The sequence below is a fragment of the Alnus glutinosa genome, chromosome 11 (assembly GCF_958979055.1).
Source record: "Alnus glutinosa chromosome 11, dhAlnGlut1.1, whole genome shotgun sequence".
NCBI lineage: Eukaryota > Viridiplantae > Streptophyta > Magnoliopsida > Fagales > Betulaceae > Alnus > Alnus glutinosa.
The window spans coordinates 28,085,986-28,104,947 of record NC_084896.1 but is presented as its reverse complement, the minus strand read 5'-3'; the positions used below and the strand labels follow the sequence as shown (position 1 = coordinate 28,104,947).

General features: G+C 36.6%; 1 protein-coding gene across 8 annotated transcripts in view; it reads left to right on the top strand.

Annotated features, from left to right (window-relative positions):
- The window catches only part of LOC133882701 (protein SIEVE ELEMENT OCCLUSION B-like), a 59,006-nt gene extending 43,098 nt beyond the window's left edge, over positions 1-15,908 (top strand). For 6 of the 8 annotated variants that reach the window (XM_062321913.1, XM_062321911.1, XM_062321914.1 and 3 more), the window contains 14 exons: positions 150-206; positions 323-412; positions 914-1,003; positions 1,190-1,548; positions 1,706-1,788; positions 1,915-1,955; positions 2,467-2,598; positions 2,815-2,934; positions 3,115-3,452; positions 3,666-3,748; positions 3,872-3,957; positions 14,550-15,013; positions 15,147-15,264; positions 15,434-15,908. In XM_062321913.1, the coding sequence (XP_062177897.1) occupies positions 150-206; positions 323-412; positions 914-1,003; positions 1,190-1,548; positions 1,706-1,788; positions 1,915-1,955; positions 2,467-2,598; positions 2,815-2,934; positions 3,115-3,452; positions 3,666-3,748; positions 3,872-3,957; positions 14,550-15,013; positions 15,147-15,264; positions 15,434-15,829 (2,457 nt within the window). In that variant the 3' untranslated portion in view covers positions 15,830-15,908. Of the gene's footprint in view, positions 1-149; positions 207-322; positions 413-913; positions 1,004-1,189; positions 1,549-1,705; positions 1,789-1,914; positions 1,956-2,466; positions 2,599-2,814; positions 2,935-3,114; positions 3,453-3,665; positions 3,749-3,871; positions 3,958-10,326; positions 10,556-14,549; positions 15,014-15,146; positions 15,265-15,433 lie in introns of those variants that run through there. The other 2 variants (XM_062321915.1, XM_062321918.1) reach the window with 2 other exon arrangements.
- The last annotated feature ends 3,054 nt before the right edge of the window (positions 15,909-18,962 follow it).

Sequence of the window (18,962 nt, the reverse complement as noted above, 5' to 3'; positions counted from 1 at the left end):
ATATTATAATACTCGAGCTTTAAGATTTAGCACGTTTATTCCAGAAGATCAGCAGAACAAATGGCTGGGATAAATGTTATTTTTTTTAAGTTATTTCAAGTTAGTTTTTGAGGTTTCTTTCACTCATAATTACTTATGATTTACAATAGGGCGATGATGAAGAGTACATGGAAAGTGAGGAAGACGTGGAGAACCCGAAGGAAAAGGTATCCAGACTCCAGAGCCATAACTCTTTCTTTGAATTCTTCCCACATATAAAAAGGTTTTCGAATGTTGGATATTGAGGTTTCTTTTACTCGTAATTACGTATGACTTAATATAGGGCCAGGGGAACCTTGAGGAAAATGTGTCCAGACTCAGAGACAGCTTGAATCCACAATTATTATGCATGCGCAAGCAACTTTCCTCTAAGGTAGAATAGCATTTTTCAACCCACGAAAATCTTGCACAATAGCTCATCGATCTTTTTCGTTTATTTTGTTTCTTTCCAATTTGGTGGCAGGAATGAGGATGGAGATGAATAATATCGTTTTTTCTATATAGTTAACCAAATTAGCATTTTTTTTCTTCATAATTATAAATTTGTAATGTCAGATGGCATGCAAGGCTCCAAGTGTGGAAGTAATAATGTCAATACTTAACAAGCTCTCAAACTATTCATGGGAAGCTAAGCTATTGCTGATACTAGCGGCTTATGCTTTGAATTACGAAGATTTCTTGGATATCCCAAATTAAAATGTACCTGCCACCTTAAAGCACCAAAAAATGTTTACATTTAACATCGCAATTCGTAGCTCGTTGGGCACCATAAATTTGATTTACAATAGGGCGTTGAAGAAGACATAAAAAGGTTTTCGAATATTGGATATTGAGGTTTCTTCACTCATAATTACGCATGACTTAATATATATAGGGCCAGGAGAACCTTGAGGAAAAGGTGTCCAGATTCGGAGACAACTTCAATCCACAATTATCATGCATACTCAAGCAACTTTCCTCGGAGGTAGGACAGCATTTTTCAACCCATGAAAATCTTGCACAATAGCTCACTGATCTTTTTTGTTTCTTTAATTTGTTTCTTTCCAATATTGGTGGCAGGAATTAGGATCCAGATGAATAGTATCGTTTTTACTATATAGTTACCAAATTAGCATTTTTTTTCTTCATGATTATAAATTTGTAATGTCAGATGGCATGCAAGGCTCCAAGTGTGGAAGTAATAATGTCAATACTTAACAAGCTCTCAAACTATTCATGGGAAGCTAAGCTATTGCTGGTACTAGCGGCTTTTACTTTTATTTACAAAGATTTCTTCGATATCCCAAACAATTTACCTGCCACCGTAAGGCACCAAAATCTCCGAGAAATATCAAGCTTTGACCGGGAAATTTGTTACACGTTGGACATCATGAAGTACTTCTTGAATGTTAAGAACATTACAAAGGATGAACCAGAATTATTGTCGGAAGTAGAAGGTGATATCGCGGCGGGTGTCTACTGGATAATTGTAACTTGCACAACTCATGTGTGTCGTCTCACTAGCGATGAGTAAGTTCTTGTCCTTGACATGTACCATATATATATATATATATATATATATATATGCTTAATTAATCCTTTGCGTAGAAAATATTACAGTCATGTCACAATTATAAGGCTTATTTTAATCTATTGATAATGACCATATATGGTTGCCTTATTTCAGGGACAAGACACAGGATCTATCGCCCTTGATCAACAAAATCCGGTCCATCTTCTCCGACCTAGGGATGAGGATAAGTACAATAGGTTAGCCACATAGTCGATTTCAATCACAAGGAAGCATGCTCTATTGAGTCAGTTGCACATGCAATATAATGGCTTATTTGAAATGGGCGACATGCAACGCTGACCTAAGAACCTTGTTCACTGCAGAGAAAATGTACAGAAGGAAGGAGCTTTTTGCCAACGAACAGGTTAGCTGTACAAACAAAAATACAAACGCATTTTAGGAATTTTTTTTTTTTTTTTTAAAAAGAAAAAAAAAATCTTTTGCGCCACATAAAATTGCAGCTCAGATATGATTAAAACTTTATCTTTAAAGAATTATGCAAATAAATAATATTCAAATGAAAAGTCGATCGAGCAATATCATTTTTGGGCCATATAAAACATTAATCAAAACCAAGTCCAAAGCCAAAACTTATTTGGGCCAACGAAAAATAGTTGCACCAGAGATTTAGCGGTGAGCTTTCCAACATAGGTGATTCAAAGGATTCCGAACTGGCTAGCCTAATAGGCTGTGCCCTCCCTAATAATACTTTCATTTTCAATTGTATGTATGCAATGTTTCCTTCATCAATTTACTAGACTACAGCCTTAACATCATCATTTACACATGCTACTAAATTGAATATTAAGAATAATTTATTGGGCAGTTGACTTGATTTTTCATAATTGTCTTGCACAAACATGTCCAAGGAGCAGGTTGTGAGTCTGATTTCTGCAACCCATCTTCCTGATGAAGAAAATTTTGATGCTGACTCTCTTCTAGTTGTTGTTGAACATGCGCGCACAAAATGCTTGAAAAAACATGTCATCACTCTAATGAACGTTAAGGTATATATGTTTCTAAAATCATATTCTTCATAAGATTTTCTTTTTTTCACTATTTCTTCTAGTCCGAAGGTGGGATATTATAATAGTCGAGCATTAAGATTTAACACGTTTATTCCAAGAGATCAGAACAAATGGATGGGAGAATGTTATTTTTTAGGTATTTCAACTTAGTTTTTGAGGTTTCTTTCACTCATAATTACTTATGATTTACAATAGGCCTTTTGGAACTATAACGACTTGGAGTACATACGCAGCTTTAAGAGTGAGAAAGACGTGGTGTCCAGGGACAACTTAAATCCACAATTATTATGCATACTCAAGCAACTATCCTCTAAGGTAGGATATCATTTTTCAATTCACGAAAATCTTGCACAATAGCTCATCTTTTTCGTTGCTTTTGTTTCTTTCCAATGTTGGTGGCAGAAATTAGGGTTGAGATGAATAAGATCGTTTTTACTATATAGTTACCAAACTAGCATTTTTTTGATCTTCATAATTATAAATTTGTAATGTCAGAATACACGCGAGGCTCCAATTGAGAAAGTAATAGTGTCAATACTTAACAAGCTCTCAACCTATTCATGGGAAGCTAAGCTATTGTTGATACTAGCGGCTTTTGCTCATGGTTTGAATTATGAAGGTTTCTTACCTGCCACCTTAAAGGAGGGAACACTGGTATGCTGTTACAGTACAATTTTTTACCCGTTGAACACCATGAAGTGCTTCTTGAAGGTTAAGAAGGATACAAAGGATGAACCATCATTATTGTCGGATGTAGCAAGTGATATCCCAATGGGTGTCTACTGGATTCTTGTTACTTGTACAATTCTTATGCGTTGTCTCACTGGCGATGAGTAAGTTTTTGTCCTTGACATGTACCATATATGCTCAAATCCTTTGCGTTGAAAATATTACAGTCATGTCACAATTATGAGGCTTATTGTAATGCATTTGCTTAGTGCTCGGCCAATTCAATAGCTGTCCACTCGAGGTGTGAAAATAGAATATTTGATAAATAATATTGTTATTTTAATCTATTGAAAATGACCATGGTTGCCTTATTTCAGGGACAAGACACAGGATCTATCGCCCTTTGTCGACAAAATCTGTTTCATCTGTGATGACCTACACTTGAGGATAAGTAGAATAGGTTAGCCACATGGCCGATTTCAATTATAAGGAAGCATGCTCCATTGAATCTGTTGCACATGCAATATAGTGACTTAATTAAAATGGGCAACAACGCTAACCAAAAGATCCTTTCTCATTTTAGAGGAAATAATCGCAAAAAGAAAATTGAAGGAGCTTTTCCCCATGGATGCTATGCAACCTCTTGTTGACGGTTCCACCAATGAACAGGTTAGCTCTACTAATGAAAACACATAATTTTTAAGATTTTTTTTTTTTTTTCTCACTTTTTGTAACGACCTCACCCACCCCTAATGACACAATATTGTCCGCTTTTGGCTCTCGCGAATCAGACTTCTCAGGAGGTCACCCATCGCGGTACTACTTTCACAGAAGCACGCTTAACTACAGAGTTTTGATAGGTTTATGATTATCACGGCTTTAAAACGTATTGTTTCATGAAGTGTGCGAATATATATAAGCAAATAAATAATATTCAAATGAACCTTCGATCAAAGCAATATCATTTTTGGGCTACAACAATCAAGCCCGAGTCCAAATCCAAATCATTTTTGGGCCAACAAAAAATAGTCGAATCAGAGATTTAGGGATTGTTGGTATTGTTTCCGATTCGGTGGCCGGTCACCTTTTGATACGCTCTCTCCACAACCTGCAAAAAATAAAGAGTTTGTCGGGTATGCTGACGAGGTCTCACTCTGATGCCTAAACTAGATTCTAATAGACAATTTTAGGGAATATAAGAGCATGTGGATATTAGAGAAATTAGAGAATTTTGATACATGGAGTAGCAGCTTATTTATAAGCATGTAGTTCTTATATAGTTGGGAGTGCTCTAATTATAGTACAATTAGGACTCTAATCTCAAACTGCATGGGATTAAGCCTTATCTCATGGGGAGTCCAACTCGGATAGGACTACCCTTTAGCCGAATTTGAAAACGCTTCTTATCCCAAAAAATCTGGGATAGAATCCTTCTATAACTCTCCAAGGATTATGGATAAGATCTTCCCATATTTATTTGCGATAAATCCTGGATAAGTATTTCAACATACTTCATCCATATCGCCTCATGGTAGTCCCGAGAAATCCATTCTTCGGTTGGATCGACTGGGCCTAGAGCTCGGTCATAGGCTCACTTGGGCTTTGAGAATGATAATTTTCTCAACAGTTACCCTCAAATTTTTTTATTCGAACTATTTCGTTTTAGAGATTTAATCATTGACCACCAAATAGGTTCCCTCCCATTTGGGTGCGAACTTTCCTTCTGCAGGGTCTTTGGTCGTCAGGCTCACTTTGATCAAAACCCAATCTCCAATTTTGAATTTTATAGGGTTCACTTTAATGTTGAAGTAGTGAGTTGCTCGCTTTTGATAGGCCGACCATGTGATCTGTGCTTCTTTTCTTCTTTCTTGCAATATGTCTAAGTGCAAGTTGATGCCTTCATCGTTGAGTCCTGGATTCTAGTGGGATGCCCTGAAGCTCGAAGAGCCCACCTCGGCCGGAATCATAGTCTCGGACCCAAAAGTTAGGGAAAAAGGGGTTTCTCTAGTCAGGGTTTGAGTCGTTGTTCGGTATGACCATAACACTTGTGAGATGAATTCCACCCAAGCGCCTTTCTTTTGGCTAAGCTTCATCGAAGTTCTCAATAAGGTCTTGTTAGTTGTTTCAACCTACCCATTCGCTTGAGGATGTATCGGAGTTTAGTAGTAATTTCGAAGTGAAACTTGGCTCACCACTTCGAAACAGTCCACAATCAAACTGTTTTCCATTGTCGGTAATGAACACATGAGGTATTACGTTCCGGCACACGACTGATTTTTACAGTAAACTCGTTATATTCTTAGTAGTGATAGTGGCAAGTGCTTCTGCTTCCACCCATTTGGTGAAGTAATCCACATCAACCACTAGGAATTTCCTGTTTCCTTTTTCGAGGGGCATTGGTCGGACAATATCAATGCTTCACTTTGCGAATGGCCATGGTGAAGAGATGGAACTCAACTCTTCTAGGAGATTTTTCATGACTTTGACAAATCTCTGCCACTTGTCACAGTGCTTTACCAGCTCGGTTGAGTCTTTAATCATTGTAGGCCAATAATAACTGGCCCGCATTGCTTTGTGTGCTAACATCCGACCCCGCGAGTGATTCCCACATACCTCTTATTGTATCTCTTTCAAAATATATTTAGCTTCGATGCTCAGGAGACATTTGAGAAGAGACAATGTATGCCCTCTTCGATACAATGCTCCTTCGATTATCATGTACCGAGCTGATTGAAGTTTCACTTTCTGGGACTGCGCTTTATTTTCAGGCAACAATCTGTTCTTCAAGTAATGAATGACATCTATGTCCCATTCGGGGTTGTGCATTGCTTCATCTACTAGCATCATATCTTACCGTGGAGTGATTGAAGGCTTGGCTATGATTATCACTTCCTGCGCTGAGGTTTCAATTTCCTGGACTGTTTTGGATCCCAATCGGGATAGTGCATCAACTTGGATGTTGTCCTGTCAGAGAATCTCCGTCAGTACTACCCTGTCAAAGTAAGACTATCATTCACGTATCTTTTCGAGGTATTTGATCATTTGGCCCTCTTGAGCTTTAAATTCTCCATGGACGTGGCCCACCACTACTTAAAAAGCACTTTGGACTTCCACATTTGCAGTGCTCATTTCCTAGGCTATGGATAGTCCGGTAAGGACAGCTTCTTACTCTGCCTCATTGTTCGTGGTGATGAAATCCAGCTTAATGGCATATTGAAATTCTTTCCCTTCTAAGCTAGTAAAGTTGATGTCGGCATCGCTTCTCTTGTTTGTCGAGGATCCATTTACATAAATTACCCAAGTATCCTCTTTAGGGAGTTCTTCACTCTCGGGAACATCGCAAAATTCTACCAGAAAGTTAGCTACGATTAGGCCTTTGATTGTTTGTGGATGAAACTCGATTTCAAATTGCCCGAGCTCAATTGCCTAATTCAGAAGTCTTCCCGAGAGGTTTAGCTTCTGCAATACATTTTTCATGGGGTACTCGATTATCACTCGTTTTGCATGAGCTTGAAAATATGGCCTCAACCTCCTGGCCGAGGCGATTGGTGATACCTTTCCTCAGCTTCATGGAGTGCTCTACTAGTGAAGTAAACCGGCTTCTAAACCCCCGAGCCTTCTTTTATCAGTGCCAAGCTTACAATCGAGGGAGATACAACCAAATAAAGGTAGAGTATCTACCCCTCAGTTGGTCAGCTTAAGAGTGGCGGGTTCATTAAATATTCCTTCAATTTATTGAAGGATTCTTTACACTGTTTGCTCCAAGTGAATGCTTTTCTCAAGATTTTAAAGAAAGTGAGACTTATCAGTAGACCAGGAAATAAATTGGTTCAGGGTAGCTATCCTTTCGGTTAGTTGTTGCAGCTGCTTAATTGTCTTGGGCAGTTGCCTCTCTAAAATCGCTTTCCCTTTCTCGGGATTGGCCTCTATGCCCCTCTATGATACCATTAATTCCAAGAACTTCCCGGATGAGACACCGAAAGCACACTTAGCCAGATCCAACTTCATTTTGTATCGTCTTAATGTGTTAAATGTCTCTCTCAAATCTACTACATGGCCGGTTGCTTGTATGCTTTTCACTAACATATTATCAACGTAAACTTCTACATTTCTCCTTATTTGATATTGGAACATTTTGTTTACTAACTTTTGATAAGTAGCAATCTTTAAGCCGAATGGCATCATATTGTAGCAGTACAATCCTCGATCAGTGATGAATGATGTTTTCTCCTGATCTGCCTCGTTCATGTGTATCTGGTTGTATCCCGAGATAGCATCTATGATGCTGATGAGTTCATGTCCGGATGTTGAGTTTACTAAGAGATCCAATCGAGGCAGCAGGAAACTATCTTTCGGGCATGCCTTATTCAGATCAATGAAGTCTATGCACATCCTTCATTTGACGTTGGACTTCTTCACTAGCACAACATTGCCTAACTTCTCGGGATAGTCCATTTCCTTTATGAATTTGGCCTATAGCAATTTCTTCACCTCTTCAGCATTGGCTTGGTTTCATTCCGGGGCGAAACTTCTTCTTCGTTGCTTCATTGGTCTATGGCTCGGGTCCACATTTAGCCTGTGGACCATTATCGAGGGGTCTATCGTCGGTATATCTTCATGGCTCCATGCAAATACATGATTGTTGCGTCGGAAGAATGCCTCCAACTTCTCTTTTTGTTTTGTTTTTTTTTTTTTTTTTGTTGGGGGAGTTGTGATTCAACTCGTATTTTCTTATTGGATTTCAGATCTTAAATTCTTCCAGCTCTTCGACCAACTCCCCCAACTGTGGTTGCTACTTCTAGTCCTCCTTGATTTTCTCCTGGAGACTTGTTTTCTTGGGAGACTTTTGAGGGTCATGTCGTAGCACTGTAGGGCTGCCCTTTGATCTCCCTTCTCTACCCCGACTTCTTCGGTCGGGAACTTCATGCTCAAGTGAGGTGTTGACATCACGGCTTTCAGCTCATTCAGCGTTCTTACAATTATGGCGATGTAAGCCGAGGGTCTGTCTGCCAATAGGAACCTCACCATCAACGTTAGCTGTCTCGGGAATGTTCTTGCAGTGATTGGGAGCTGGTATATGGCTAGGGCAATCTTCTCCCGATCGATCTTCATATGTTCGTAAGCTGATGGGTACAATAGGTTAGCCAAGCTTCCATTTCTATTAGGATCCGATGAAGTTTTTGGTTGGCAATAGTCAACGTGACAACTAATGTATCGATATGAGGGAGTGACACTTCTGCCTAGTCTTCATCCTAGAACCCTATGACTAGGGTTTCACATCTTCTTGACTCAGGAGCTTTTTGTACAGAGTATACTTTGAAGTCTTTCGTTTGCCTTGCATAGGCTTTACGAGTTGAGCTGGACTCTCATCCTCTGCCAAATCCTCCAGCTATAGTGTGGATTTCAAGAAGGCTGTCTTAATGTCCATCCCGTACTCGGCTTCAACTCCTCTCACGCTTGTCCCAGTCATCTTCTCAGGGCGTGCGTTCCTGATCCTTTCACAAGTCCTCTTCTGAGTCCTTGTCTCTTGGTGCTTGTCGTCTTGGTCTTAATCTACACTAGGTTGCTAGGTCCGAGCTGGATTCTACTAATTTCTCTGATCAGTGAGAAACCGGACAAGCTTCCCATTCTTGACGAACTTTTCTATTAGGACCCTCAAGGATATGCAAGTTTCAGTGTTGTGGCCATTGGTCTTGTGGAAAGCAGAATACCTGATTGCGGTCCTAGCTGGTGGCTTCCCTAATATCTTTCTTAGCTTTTCATATACGGGATCCTTCTTCACCTTCTTGAAGACCTCGGTGATCGGGGCATTGAGGGGAGTGAAGAAACAAGATTCTTTTTGTTTTTTTTTTTTTTCAAAACCCAGCAACCCGGATTCAACCCGATTTTTTTATTCAAAAATTAAGTCTTTTTCAAAAAAAAGTCTTACTTTACGCGTGGGTCCCACCTAACATCAGCAAAAAAAACCCACTAAACACAAGTAATAATTATTTAAATTAAATCATAGTTTTTAATATTTTTTGTAATAAATAATTATTATTTCGATCATTGTTTCATACTACTTTTCATAACACCAATCATTATGCACAACTTTTCATACTTCCAATCATTTCTTACCATTAAAAAACACTACTAAACACAATTCAAAAAGAATTTAAATTCTATTAATCACCCAAACATATTTTCTTTACCTTGAAATTCTAAAACCAAATAAGAATTCAATTTTGTTTTAAAAATCTAACACCTAAATGGACCTTAAACCTTTTGGTTGGTTTAAAGTTGGTAGAACTCTTTTCTCGGTTGACCTTCTTTTTCTTCTTGGGCATCTTGGAAGTTGATACCCGAGATAGATCAGGTCCCAAGATGGCCTGGAGTATCTCCTTTTGGTTGATGAACTCTTCAGCTTTGTCCATAAACTCCTGAAATGATTGTGGCATTTTCTGAGCCAGTTTTGCCATCAAGGGCCCGTCTTTCCTAATGCCATGGAACAGGGTGACAAAGATGAACTCGAACTCCTTTGTTGCTCTCTCTATAGCAAGCTTCTCTTGATTGAACTTCATGATGTAGTCCTTCAATGATTCATCGGGGCCTTGTTTCAAGGATCCTGCGGGCTTTCTTCGTATTCTTCCTGCCAGAAATTAAGTTAGGAAGGTCTTACTGAGAGCGTCAAAGTTGTTGATAGACTTCGGGGGAAGCTTCCTGAACCAATCTCGGGCATTGCCTGACAGAGTGTTAGGAAAGGCCCGACATACCAATTTATTGAGAGTCTCGTGGAGATCTAGATGAGCTCGGAAATTATCAAGATGCTTAATCGGATCTTCAAGTTCAATATAAATTGCAATATCAGGGACCTTGAACTTTTTGGGGAGCTGAAAACCGGCCACCTGGTGGATAAACGGTGATGCAATTTTCTGCAAGAGATTCTCCACCAAGGAAGTCTTGCCTTTATCCCACCACTGGATCTCCTCGGACAATAGTTCGCGTCCTTTTTCCAATTTGTTGATCACATCCCTGAGCTTTTCTTTCTTTTCCTTCCAGGGGCGAATCATCTTGGGATGAGCTATTCGGTGATACTCCTGGTCACCAGATCCCTCTTGATTGTGATTGGGATTTTCATCCTCTTTTTGTACGTTGCCCAGAAGTGTGGCTACCACACCCGTCTTTTTCTCCCTGGATGTTTGCATCGTGGACAATTGTTGTCGTACGAGATTGTTCCGGGATTTGGGCTAGCAAGGCAGCATTCTTGTCAACCAGATCTTCCATGTTTAGGAGGGTTATTGTTGCTTCAAGGTTGTTCAAAGTTGTTCCCTCATCTTGGAGGATTTTGGCTCTCCTATTTTTTTTTGATCGTGTAGTCACCATTGCGATTTTTTTTTTTTTTTTTTTTTTTTTTTTTGTGTGTGTGTGTGTGTGTGTGTAAGAAACGATATAACGTTCTGACAGACGGCACCAAACTGTTGGCACAGTTTCCAGTTTGTTGACGTGCTGCCTTTTGATATGCTCTCTCCATAACCTACAAAATAATAAAGAGCTTTCGACTGTGCTGACGAGGTCTCACTCTAATGCTTAAGTCAAGATTCTACTAGACAAATTTAATTGAATATGAGAGCACGTCTGCATTAATAGTTGTTCAAAAAGAAAACATACCCATATAACATTGCATCATCATAAAAAGCCTCTCTTATAAAAGGTAAAGGAGGGTGATGTGGTTGTTTTGTGTACAAAAATATTAATAATAAAATTACTACTCGCAATAGTATGAATCCTTATCAGATAGGGCTATATTGAGGGTGTCGAACCTTAAGGACTGCATATGTATTGTTATCAAGCTTTTTGAGATTAAATATAACTTAATTTAAAAGATGTTTGATTTGATTTTTGTTCTCTAAAAACAAATACATAAAAGTAAAAGACATAAATGTAAAAAGAGTAGTGATGAGAGAAAGAATTGGGGGTTGATTTCACCACTCACCGCATAACAATGGTCAATCATAAATTAATAATGGAAATTCATACTATGCATGATATAGGACTCGTCTCACTCGAGTAGTCAAGAAATTACTTCTAGAGAATAAGTATAATCTATCTTTGGTTAGCAGGGACCGTCCACCTAACCATTAAGATGTGGTATGATCCGTCTTCCCTATGTATGAATTAGGTACGTCTTTAATAGGATACACACAATCAATAAAATAGTATAATCCATTTTTTGTTAGTGCAAAATGTCTACTTAAATTACACTAAACTAGGGTGTAGTATAATCCGTCTTCCCTAGACATGACTTATCTAACCCTCTTGATCATATATCAATTAAAACCGTTGTATAACAATCATTCACATAATCACAGAAAATATGAAGGATTGAGTTCAATCAATATAAAAGACTTTCTAAGACAAAATAAGAAATTCATAATGATTGAATATAAACATTAAGATAAAAAATTCATAGTTATACAACCATCATGCATATAAAAAATTTCAAATTAAAATACAATTAAACTATTGTTACTTGGAAAGTGCTACATTAACACTCTATTACAAATTTAGCCGCTCATCATGGTGCTGGGATGACTTCCTGCTATGTTCTTCTCCTATTCAACTTGTCAAGCCTCCAAAAAGAATTTTCAGTCTGAAGCTAAGCACAACTCTTGAAGCTTAAGGGTCTATTTATGGAGAACAAACAACTCTAGAAGCCCTAGTAATTATAGAAAAATTATACTTGAGTCTCCTAGTCAAATTAGGAAGTAATCTTTTAGTACAAATCGGAATTGGATTAGTCCAGATTTGCGGTAATTTATTATGGAGCGTTTTTGGCATAGTAAACGTCCGAATTAGAAAAAACTTATTTAAGACATATTTGTTTTATTTTTTATTAGCTTTCCTACGCCACTAATTTCATTGCAATTCGACACTTGAACCGAAAGTTACGATCAAAACACTGAAACATGTACAAAATCCAAATTTGAATTGATTCTTATTGGAGAATTTCCGATTTAATCATTTCCTTGATTTGATTAAATTTAACCACATCATATAGGTCTTCTATTATGATTGGTTGAGCTCAAACATATCTTCTAGGTCTTATCAAAGTGTGCTTTAAGCCCAAAATCGATGAAATTAATTGCATATAAAACCTGAAAACAATAAAACAACACAATCAAACAAATAACAATGCTAAAAAATTAACATATGCAAATTAAGGAGTATGAATGTACAACCTTCAACAGTTGTCAGAGGGTGCACTTCATCCCCATCATTTTGTCCAACATTTTCATTTACCATGTCCCTTTCCAAATTACTTAATCAATACACAAAAGTGAATATCAAAACTTAAACCAATAAAGTAGAATTTGAAAAACTGATACTAATATGTTAAGAAAATATCTTAACATACCCAGCATCTTGATAAGGCAAATAATCCGTATCTTCTGCCCGAGGAGAGTGTGAAGATGTAACCACTTGCCCACTTTCATTACCCGCATAGAATAGCTAAATAGCTTCGTCAAGGCTCCTACTTGTGGCCTCTTCCAAGAAGACTCCAACAATTGAGTTCCATACAACGACATAGTATATAATGCTTCATGAATTATAGGATATTGGTAGTGAAGCAAACAAAACAGTTTCTAATACAGTTCAAGAAACTAGGTGTACGTTCGTTAAGTGTTTTGAAAAAAGTGTTTGTTTGTGTTTTGATTCAAAAAAGTTTTTAATATTATAGAAAGTTGAGAAACGTTTTTGGTGAGTCCACATTTGTAAAGTGTTTTTTGAGGGGTCCACTTAAGAAAATTGTTTGGTAAACTTTTTGAAGAGTATTCAAGTGTTTTCAAAAAAAAAAAAAACAAACACTAAACATGCTTAATTTGATTAAACACAATCTGATTTTTTCAGGTGTGAAATTGAGGTCGGTCTTACAAAAAAAAAAAAAAAAACATAAAAAAGAGAGGAAAAAATACCTATGCTGAGGAGGGCAGTGTTCACATGGCCACCTCTATTCTATTGGAGTACTGCCCACGCGGCCACCCCAACACCTACCAAGATAGATGTTGTTGCACGGCCACCCTCTTGTCTGTTGGGGTAGTTGTGCGGCCACCTCTCTCTAATTTTTTTTTATTTTTTATTTTTATTTTAAGTAGTAAGTTAGCCTCCACAGTTGAAAAACTAAGCCCAAGTTTTCTCAAAATATTTTCACAAGAAGTTGTGCGAAGTTTTTAAAAAAATGTGTTCTGTTTTGCTTTTTGTAAAGTGTCATATATGACTCATGCGTTTTGAAAAGTGAATCATTTCTTAAATGTTTTAAGAAAAGTGTAATTTTTTTTTTTTTTTTGGAAAAATAAAAAGTCTTTGAAAAGTTTAACAAACATACTCTAGATAGCCAAACATACAGTAAAATTTACAAATTAATTCTATCAATTAAAAGATTCCATGTAAAGTCAACGAAAAGGGTCCTAATTAATACTAGTATATTTTACTCTACTGAATACAGCTTAATCCCAACCGTCCACTTACAAATGTTTAGGAAATAGTCAGTCTAAGCTACACGTATCTTCTTCATCATTCTATTCTATCTATGGTGAAGATAATACTCCCTCCCACCTCTCGATCTATTTATGATAAGATCATTTATTTTATGCCTCCCTCCAGCCCTTTTCACTACTTCAACATGAATCATCATCCAAAATAAGTAAACTCGTTTAATAGTTAATATTTTGATCAAGAGAGTTTACGTAGCAAAACAAAAGTAGAAGAACTAAAAGGATTCCTCAATGCCGATATGTATTTGATCAATATGCAGATATCCGACTTTGGGTGTGCAACATCTCAATCTTTGAATGTCCAAAACATATGGAAATGACAATAGAACCATATGTATGTTAAATGCCCACGTAAGTCAGCTAAACTTTAACATCTAAGAGAACCCTAATCAAACCTAATGTTAGGACACTATGTCCTATTAATTATCAATTTTCTTATTCTCTGGACCGACCGGGCCTAAAGCTCGTTCATGGGCTCATTTGGGCTTTGGGAATGATAATTTTCTCAACAAGGCTGAACTTTCCAACACAGATTCAAAAGATTCCGAACAGGCTAGCCTGATAAGCCGTGAGGTTGGCCCTGTATGTATGTAATGTTTCCTTCATCATTTACTAGACTACAGTCACAACTTCATCATTTACACTTGCTACAAAACAGAATATATATTAAGAATAATTTCTTGGAGAGTTTACTTGATTTTTTACAATTGTCTTGCACAAAAAAAACAGGTTAGCATCGACGTGCTGAAAGAGAAGAATCTTTTATTATTCATTTCAGGCCTGAACATACACAAAAATGATAAATCGGATTCGATGTCAATTTATGATGAAATAAAGAAGAAGGGGGACCAATACAAAATTGTATGGATCCCCATTGTGGAGCAGTGGACCTATTACTCGCGAAAGCAGTTTGAGGACTCAAAGTCTATGATCCAGAGAAAAATGATGTCGTGGTATATAGTGCAATCCTTTTCAGCAGTAGCAGGCCTCAAGTTGATTGAGGACCACCGCTACGTCAATAAGCCTATTGTCTTGTTGATGAACCCACAAGGAGACGTGGAAAACAAAGACGCACCCGACTTGATTCGTCGATTAGGAATGAGTGCCTTCCCTTGCACTCTGCGTATACCTTTACGCAAGGACAGAGCTAGAAGTTCTTATGGACAGGGGCCGGTGGTAAAAAATGATTATTGGTAGGGGCCAATAGGCTAAATTTTTAGTTTTTTAGCTTATATATATATATATATATATATATATATATATATATATATATATATTTTTTTTGAGATTTTTTTTTTTTTAACCTAAGAAATTTTTTTTTTCAAGGAAATTGGGGGGGCCATGGCCCCTGCCAGCCCCCCCCCCTCCCTCCGTCTCTGCGGTTTCACAAGTACGATATGTGCCGCTGGCGGGTTATGTGTCGAGCATATGTGGACCTTACAGTGTAAAGTCATTTTTACAACTCTAAATGAATACATTTACATATCATTTGCACATACAAGTACACACACAAATGCACATATTCTTGCATGCATGCAGTTTTAGACAAAATTCATAATGCACCTTCAAATAAAATTTGAGGTTAATTAGACATATATAACTTGTGCAATCAGACTGAAAAATACACTTTCCTCTGTGGAGGCGAGGACAAGCAATGGATTGAACAATTTTCCCGGAAAGTACATGTTGTGGCTCAGGATCAGCTCGTACAGGAATTCAAAATTAACATCAAAGTGTGTCGCGTTGGAAAAGACCGCAGACAGCTGGGTTTTGGCGAGAAAATTCGAAAGTTAGTGGATTCCTTCAGGAAGGAGAAAAGATGGGCTGTGCTCGTGACCAATTTTTCAGAGGTAATCAGTAAAGACGGGACAACAATTGAGAAGGTCTTGGAGGAGTTTGGAAACTGGAAGGTAAATGTGCGTGAGATAGGCTTCCAGATTTGCTTCGAAGAGTGCCATGACAGGCTTCTTCCAACTGGTTCCCAGCCATCGGCATCGAGGAATGTCTGATTGTCCTTGTATCGTTGATTGAATAGCGGATTGATTCGCACCAATCAATTTTAAACAAGTTGAATTGCACTGCTTTTTTTTTTTTAAAAAAAAAAAAAAAAAAAAAACGTGTACTTTGTATTCAAAGCCTGCCAAGTACTGTTTAATGAAATGCTTTTGTGAAATTTGTCTTATAATTTTAATGATTTGGCAGGACTTATTTAGTTCTTTTTTAGCTTAATTATTTTCAACTGGTGCCATTCTCTTCCAATAGGTTTTGTTGATTGTGTTGAGCCAAACTGGGTAATTGATTTTGCCATTTTGGGTTCACTAGCATGACTCTAGCTCCAGCTCCAGTTCTCTTGGCATGCAGGAGGTTTGAGTTTATTTACAAATCCCATAAAGAAAAATTGTCTTCAACTTACATTTCACATATGCCTACTAATAACTCTTTATCTTAAAATGACACTCCCTCTTCCTCCTCTAGTGAAGGATGGTGAGGTCATATATATACGTTCAAAACTCATTGGATGCATGGAAAACTTGCGTATCAAAGAAGGAAACTTTGGACATCAGGTATACAACTCCATATATATATATATATATATATATATATATGAAAGCTGAGTTTTTCCTTAGAATAACATAGAATAGTGACACATGGCATCAATCTATATTTTATAGTGACTAAACCGGTCATTTTAGTACTGGACCGGTCTTTTAAATAAAATTGAACCAGTTTATTTAATCTTTCTCTATTAATGATACAAGTAGCATCTCTCAATTAATGATATAAGTAGGACTCTTTGATATTTTTATATTTTTGGTTGAAATCTAAATATGTTTCTATGTTTGTGAAATTTGTGGTTGAGCAATTCTTTATTTAAATGTTTATGAGATTTTTTTTTTTTTTTGTTCATTTGCTTTTCGAATGTTCAAAATTATATAGAATTGAAATATAATAGGTATCACATCGACATTAAAAAAAATTCCTGCTAATTTTCTATTTTATATTTTGATAATCAAATTATGGTTTTCTTCTTGCTATTTTTCTTCTTCATACTTATTTTCATTCTAGGATCCAGCTTCCATGCTGTAGTTTAAAACTACTTCATGAGTGTTGTAGTGGAAAACAATATTGTTTTCCACTTAAAAAAATTTGCAAAACTTTTAATAAATTTAAAAATTATAAAAATAATAATAATTAAAAACCAAAAATATTGAAACAAAAAAAAATAAAAAAATAAGGGGTGGCCAGCCACCCCATTATTGGCCAAGGGGGTGGCTCTCTGGGTCGATCTGGGGTGGATGAACCACCCCAGTCGGTTTTGGGGGTGGTCGAACCACCCCCAAAGCCCCGAGCCACCCCCAAAGACCCGAGCCACCCCCAGATCGGCCGTATGGGGTGGTCAAAACCATCCCCAGGCCCTTGGGGGTGGTTCGGCCACCCCCCAAAAGGCCTAAAAATTATTAAAAAAAAAAAAAAGGTTTGGGTTTTGGGGGGATGCCGGATCACCCCCAAAGGCCTTGGGGGTGGCTCATCCACCCTCAGATCGGCCGTAGGGAGTGGTCGAAACCACCCCCAGGCCCTTGGGGGAGGTCCGGCCACCCCCCAAAACCCAAACTTTTTTTTTTTTTTTTTGGCCTTTTGGGGGTGGCCGGACAACCCCCAAAGCAGATCTGGGGTGGTTCGTCCACCCCAGATCAGCCAAGAGCCACCCCCTTGGCCAATAATGGGGTGGCCGGCCACCCTTTTTTTTTTTTTTTTTTTTGATATTTTTGGTTTTTAATTACTATTATTTTTATAATTTTTAAATTTATTAAAAGTTTTGCAAATTTTTTTGAGTGGAAAACAATACCGTTTTCCACTACAGCACCCATGTGATAGTTTAAACTACCGCATGAAAGCCGGATCCTTCATTCTTAACTACACCTATGGGAACAAAGATTTTAATATGTTTTAATTTATATGAATTAAACTAAAAATAAGGGTCTTATGTTTTAATTCATTTAAATGTTTTGTGGGATATTTGTTTTTCTTTTATAAGATTTTTACGATTTTCACTTATTTTTTGTAAGTGTTATTCTACTTTTGAAAGCCAAAAAAGACAAAAATTTTATTTGATTATTGTACACAAAAGGAATATAAATGTTTTTAAAACACTAAAGAGTTAATTAAACATTAAATTTTATTTTTTTATTATTATTATTATTTTTTTATGTTCAAAATTATATGGATTTTATTTTGATTGAATATATATAAGCCAAGTTCCAACTTAGAGTTGGCCTAGAATTAGGACACATACGTGGCATGAATCCATACTTTTTAAACATTGAACCGGTCATTTGAGTAAAAAACTAATAATTTAAATAAAACTAAACTAGTATCAGTAGTATGTGTATTTCAAGTATAATAAACGGTGCATTTAATATGACTAATTAATTCTCTTATATTGAATAAAAAATGAATAGAAACGTAAAATTTTTTTTGTCATTAAATTCTTACTAATTTCTACCTTTCTACTTGATTATTTGATTATTGTGCACAAAATGAATATAAATGTTTTTAAAACACTAAAGAGTTAATTAAGCATTAAATTTGAATTTTTTTTTTTTTAATGTTCAAAATTATATGAATTTTATTTTTATTGAAACAATCATATATATATATATATAAGCCAAGTTCCAACTTAGAGTTGGCCTAGAATTAGGACACGTGGCATGAATCCATACTTTTTAAACATTGAACCGGTCATTTGAGTAAAAAACTGATAATTTAAGTAAAACTAAACTAGTCTATGTATTTCAAGTAAAATAAACGGTGCATTTAATATGATTAATTAACTCTTTTATATTGAATAAAAAATGAATAGAAACGTCAAATTTTTTTTGTCATTAAATTCTAACTAATTTCTACCTCTTTCTCTTCCTTTAATTAAAACTGGAAAAAAAAAAAAAAAAAAAAGAAAGTAAAATTGAACTGCTTCATGTATATCAAGTGAAATAAACGGTGCGTTTAATATTCCTAATCAAATCTCTTCCATTGAATAGAAAATGAATAGAAACATCTAATTTTGTTGTCATTAAATTCTCACTAATTTCTACCTCTCTCTCTTCCTTTAAGTAAAATATTTTACTCAAACACCGCTTCCCC